Consider the following 6000-nt stretch of genomic DNA (forward strand, 5'->3'; position numbering starts at 1 on the left):
ATCATTTTCTGGGGAATTTCTCTGTTTTGATATTTTTTCAATTGTAATGTATCAATTTATATTGTGTCGTCGTCAAAAGCTTTTTATGTAGATAAAATTCTGTATTTTAAGAAGCGGCGTATGTCAATTTTTATAACTTTATCATTGAAAGAATTCAGAAACGAGGAAAAGCTTTTTGTCTGATTGCGCCGCTAATGAAAACGTATTTTATAGTAATGTGTAAAAAACAATATTATGCAGTAACTCTCTAATGTCTCTTATCAATTCTAAACACTAGAAAGAACTACTGACAACGACTACATTAATTTAGCATTAGTCCTTAGACAGTACATGTAGTTTGGTCGTCGATATCATGCCTCGAGTGGAAACGCACCTTGATAGTTAAAGCAGTTCGGATGACCAATTACTTATTATTATTAATCCTAGTAATAATATTAATAATAATTGTGTTAAATGCATAAAAACTGAGGCAATAAATGTTGTTTCAGACCACCCCATCCTACAGATCCTGGAGTCGCGGACGACGGACAAGCTGGCCATAGACTTCGTCAAGAAACAGAAGCTGCGGTTCGCCGAACAGTAAATCATTTTTGATGTCCGACTACTACTTATTTGTTTACTCACAACGTCCATCAAAAATTCGACAATATGTAAAGTTTTCGATGTATTTAATTCGGAATTTTATTTGTACGTGGCTACTAGTAAATTACTCTTCAGTATTAATTGTAAATTGTACGAAGACTGTTGGTACTTTCCATGGGATGGCGCCCGCGTCACTCGGAGCTTACGGTCCCTAGTATGTAGATTCCAGTAGGAGTTCCCGACCAAATACTTTTAAGACTCGTTGTTGACTTATTTTTGTAAGCCGAAGTACTAGAGCACAGCACCGGCGACCGGCGACCTGCGACCCGCCCGCACTGCTTCCCGATCGTCCCGCACCACTTCGCGATCGTCTTCACACCACTTCGCTATCGGCCCCCACCACTTCGCGGTCGTCCCGCACCACTCGGCGATCGTCTTCGCGCCACTTCGCCGAAAGACTACTCACTTTTCTACGAGAAGCACCGTTTTAGTATAAGCTTTTGTAACTTTTTTGTGCTGCAATGTCTAAGCTTTAAAACGAGCTTTTTACCCTATCGGAATATTTCGATTTGTACTCTATACCTTGTCTGTGACGACTGATTTTCAATGTTAGTCTTAATATTGTGTATATTTAAAATTTTATAGGTGTACGTGTTACAGTGTTTACTGTGTATACAAATTTACTATAAAGGATGTATTGATGTTTATACAATAAAAAATATATGTATATTGAATAAATAATTATATTTATTATAGTTTTTCATAGTGGTATATGAATAATATGTCAAAATTAATAAACTCTTGGTACACTTTCAAGCGGTTTATCTTTAAAATATATTGTTTTCTTCGTAGTCATTGCACCATATTTAACTTCATCTACACATATCTATCTTAGAAATTATAAATAAAATATCGCTCTAAATGAACAAAAAATTTAATTGGATTTTTAACATTTTCTTTTGTTTCTATGTTACGATAGCAAAATATTATCTTTCATTAAAGGACTTTCATAAAATCATTAATTATATTTAAATAAACTCAATATTTTATTATCATTAAATCTTACAGACTTTTTCACATGATTTGCAACAGATACTTTTATTACACTATCAAATCGAAATTCAAATGTATTTTTATAGCAACTTTATCTTAATTAACTCGAGAAAGTATTGATATATAATTATATATTGTATAAAATATTATTTTACGTTAAGAAAAATATTTTAAAGTATACGTGGTCAATGGTCATTATTTTTTTAATTAAAAAAACTATCATATCCGAACCGAAGCATATCTACAAAATGTCCCATATCGCTTCACACAGAAACGACTCACTTTGTTCTATGACATCTACAAGACCATTCCAAAAAGTCAATTAAAATTATATTAGGCTATACAAATCGAGATTTACTTGCATTCAATTGATATATTCTACGAACGAGTATATTTTTGTTACCTCGCCAAACTTTATTTACTTACTAACTTTTACACGATTGTATACCGCGTATGAACTTTTTATTGTATTATCGGCAATTAATGAATATTTAAAATAATTGTATACATAAAGTCCGTGTAGACCGCTCCACATTGTCTCAAGAGTTTTCCGAGCACAGCTGATTTTTCCCTGAAGTTTTAGAAATAACTTCTCTGCCGCCGGGCGAGTAATTGTACTGATTCGTAAATAAATCTGTTCGTGAAATTTCAATTCTGGTGATAATGTGGGGCGGGCAGATATCTATAATATAAAGTATAGCTTCTAATATAGAGTCCGTGGTGTAGAGAATTCTTTGTTCTATTGTGATCGATGTAAAACGGAAATATATGTTCCTAGACTTAATGAACAATAGATCTATATTAATCTTTATTTTGCTGTGGCAAATAAATAAACGTATAAAATGTGTTGCAGTTTTATTATTTACTTAAAACTACGAATAATAAGTCTCAAGAGACTTAATTGATCAAGCACAGTATTATGTTATACTTACTTAAAACTAATAGTATCTGCTTAGTTTTTATTATTCGTAGGTCTGCTACGAATAAAATAGGTACCTCATACTTGCTACCTATTCAACATAAGCAAACTACAATTATTAAGTATAGAAGCCATTTTGCAGTAAATTTTGGGAAATAGTGATATTTCAGGATATAATTGAATGTAATGTAACGTAGCTGCCTCGTCAAATAACTAAATTACTGGCAATGCGCTGTGGTTTAGACTGCGGCGGCGGGCGAACTAATGCGTTCGCGTAATTATGTAAAATGGTAGCCTGTAACTGTAACATATTTTGTTACAGCAGTAATTTGTGCATATTCTGCATTTCAACTTACGAATGTTGAATACACATTACACAGAAATAATTATTAATACCATTTTGAAACGTTGCAAAATAAATTTAACTTTACTACGGGAGAGTTATAAATATTGTATATTGACGTCGTATGTAGTTGTAGTAGCCTTACAAAGTACTACATATAATTATATTATTTCACAAGTGTAAGCAGAATTAATTGTTGGTATATTCTTAGCTCTTCCTATCAATTCGCATCAAAAAAATGGAAATTATTATTACCAAATACCAATGTACGTTATTTTCATTACTTATGTTTACGAAATATCGCCGGGGCTAATCCGCCCGTTTGGATTAGGGTAAGGAATCCACAAATTTTGAATTTATATCCAAAAAATTATGGCTATTTTGCTACAAATAGTTAAAATAATTTAAAGTTGGCCCTACTTTTTTCAACCTTTTCAATTCATTTAGAAATAAAAAATTTACATTAAGGACACTTTTTTTCGTTTCGAAACCTTGTAAAATAGAATTACTAGAGACCTAAGCATCGACCGCGGTAAGCTACTTTGTTCTAAGCTACGTTATAAAACTTATTGTAATTAATTCAATTAAAACGTCTCTACAACTATGACACACGTTTAAAACCATTACTTACTTAAATAGCGTAACATTTTGCTCTAGTTGGAGAGCACTCGGCCGAATTGTCCTCTAAACGCTGTGCGGGTTAAGTAAAGCCTCGATTGTAGTTTCTAGTGCCTGGTCAAACGCTTTTCGCTACAGGATTTATCAAAGAAATCAGTTTTGAAATAAATTATTTACTTTTGACCTTTAATCGAATCCTATTTAGGATGAATTAAAATAAAAAGGTATATTCTCAAAAAGACGTAAAATCAAAACCTCCAAGAAAGTATTATTACAGTTTTATTTAGTTTGTATTTTGCAACTTTAAATTCCTTCATAAAGATTATTACATATTAAGATGGTGTTAACTTTACCACCGACCTATCTTCGCCGTATACAATGTTGTTGTCTCTATCAAAAGCCAGCGCGTAACCATTGTGGAGGTTTAAACTCTTCGTTACTACCTTACTTTTAACATCAATAGAATAAGCACCATTTTGGGCAATCACATAAGGGGTACCGTGTACGTCCATTGTTACACCCCGAACCATGTTCAAATCCGCGTCGAATCTCTCTGGAACCTTCGATTTGCTCTTCAGCATGTACAACCCGGCCGCATTAGCGAATATGAGGTTGCCTCGATCGTCTACAGCGAAATGATTTATTCCATAATCTTCTACCGTTTTAACTATAGTGTCGCGATTATCTTTCAGGATGTGAAGATCGAGATTCGTCGTGTCTACGTAGTAGAGATCATTTGCGTAGAACATATCGAATACATCGACGCCTCGGACGATCGGGGGTCTGTCGACGTCTCCTGTGTCGTAATCGTATTTATATATGCCGTCGCTACCTCCTAAATAAACTCGTCCGGTGCGATGGTCGACGGCGCTGGCGAAACCGTTCCGAATGCCGGGGACGATTCTCACCGCATTCGAATTCAAATCGAGCACCACCGATTGAAAGCTCTGATCGGAAAACTCGTCAGCGTTGATACAGAATATTAGCGAATTCCGAGATCTATCCAATGTGAATTTGTAAGGAATGTTGACGTCTGCTAATAATATGTGTTTCTCGTGCGGTTGCTCGTTCACCTCCACAATTGGTGGTTGAATTTTGTTCATTTTTGAGAGTTTTTTCGCTTTTTAATTTTTGTTTTTAAACTTTTGGTTTGTGCCTGTTGTCTGTTATTTTGAAGGTAAACCATAGCCAAACGTACAGTTAAAGGGGTCAAACAGTTTGACTCAAACACGTAAATTTTAGTTTCACTCAAACCGATTTGATCGTTTACAAAGCTCGTTTGAACGGTTTGTCAAACATTTACGTGTTTGAAGCATGTTTGATGAAATTTCATATTTTCGTTGTGTTTGACGCGCCGTTTGATCGTGTTCCAACGCGTTTGAAGGTTTGAACAAACCCGGCTTAGTTTAGTGCTGGATTATGAAGAAGAAAAAGAGAAAGAAGCTGTAGTTTCTAGCACTTTCTGTAGATGTTCGTGGGTAAAACGATATTATGTTAGTCCATAGTCCATACCATTCTTTGGACCAGTCTTTTTCTTTTTTTAACCGACTTCCAAAAACGAGGAGGTTATACGTTCGGCTGTGGCTATTTTTTTCTTTTTTTATGTATGTTCAACGATTACTCCGCCGTTGGTGAACCGATTTTCAAAATTTTTGTTTTGTTGTATAGGGTATTACTCCAATTTGGTACCATGTTCAGAAAAGTGGTGACCTGATGATGGGATCTATGAGTAATCGAGGGAACTCCTCAAAATTCAAATAGAAACATATGATTTTTTTGGTTTCATATGAAATATTCCAGGCATATGTTACCAAAAAGTAAGATTTTGCACCAGGATATACCATGGTTCGAAGGTGGTGAACAGAACTCCTTACTCCTTATAGATACATGTTTGGGGGTTTCAGCATTGTCTTAAGAACTGAAAGCATATACTACTATGCAAATTTCATTAATCATCATCATCATCACCACCATTCCACCATACATCCATGAGTAATCGAGGGAACTCCTCAAAATTTATATGGAAACATATAGTGATTTCAATTTTTTAAGAAGTATCCTAAGCATATGCTACCAAAAAGGAAGATTTTGCAATAAGATATACCATGGTTCCGAAGGTGCTAAGAGAACTCCGGATTCCTTATAAATGCAAGTTTGGGGGTTTCGGAGTTGGTTTAAGAACTGAAAGCATATGCTAATATGCAAATTACATTCATCATCATCATTATCACTACCACCAGTCACCACACCATTAATTATCTAATTATAATAACCCTTATTATTTGTACTTTTAATCGTCTTTAAGAACGAAACCCGAATTTGTCGAACGATATACAAAATTATAATGTTATTTCAATGTAAATGGTTCGATCTTGGTGTTTAGGTTACCAAGTTAGCAATTTGATCATAAGATCTATGAGGTATGTTATTCTCCTTATTTATAAGGACGATTATAGTTATATTATTTGAGCATAATATTGTGTTA

The 6000-nt window shown here is 34.3% G+C and overlaps 2 protein-coding genes across 2 annotated transcripts in view; one reads left to right on the forward strand and one right to left on the reverse strand.

Moving 5' to 3' along the window:
• LOC121739007 (BAI1-associated protein 3) overlaps nucleotides 1-1267 on the forward strand; it is a 133898-nt gene extending 132631 nt beyond the window's left edge. The window contains exon 24 of the mRNA XM_042131311.1: nucleotides 489-1267. Coding sequence (XP_041987245.1) covers nucleotides 489-583 — 95 coding nt within the window. The 3' untranslated portion in view covers nucleotides 584-1267. The remainder of the gene's footprint in view (nucleotides 1-488) is intronic.
• Nucleotides 1268-3778: 2511 nt separating this feature from the next.
• LOC121738890 (ommochrome-binding protein-like) lies at nucleotides 3779-4628 on the reverse strand. The gene has a single exon (XM_042131154.1). The coding sequence runs from the start codon at nucleotides 4616-4618 to the stop codon at nucleotides 3848-3850; it is 771 nt and encodes a 256-aa protein (XP_041987088.1). The 5' UTR covers nucleotides 4619-4628; the 3' UTR covers nucleotides 3779-3847.
• Nucleotides 4629-6000: the final 1372 nt, after the last annotated feature.

This window comes from Aricia agestis, chromosome Z, assembly GCF_905147365.1.
Source record: "Aricia agestis chromosome Z, ilAriAges1.1, whole genome shotgun sequence".
NCBI lineage: Eukaryota > Metazoa > Arthropoda > Insecta > Lepidoptera > Lycaenidae > Aricia > Aricia agestis.

Coding starts and splice junctions, on each gene's coding strand:
- LOC121738890 (XM_042131154.1), bottom strand. CDS start 4,618: ATGAACAAAATTCAACCACCAATTGTGGAGGTGAACGAGCAACCGCAC.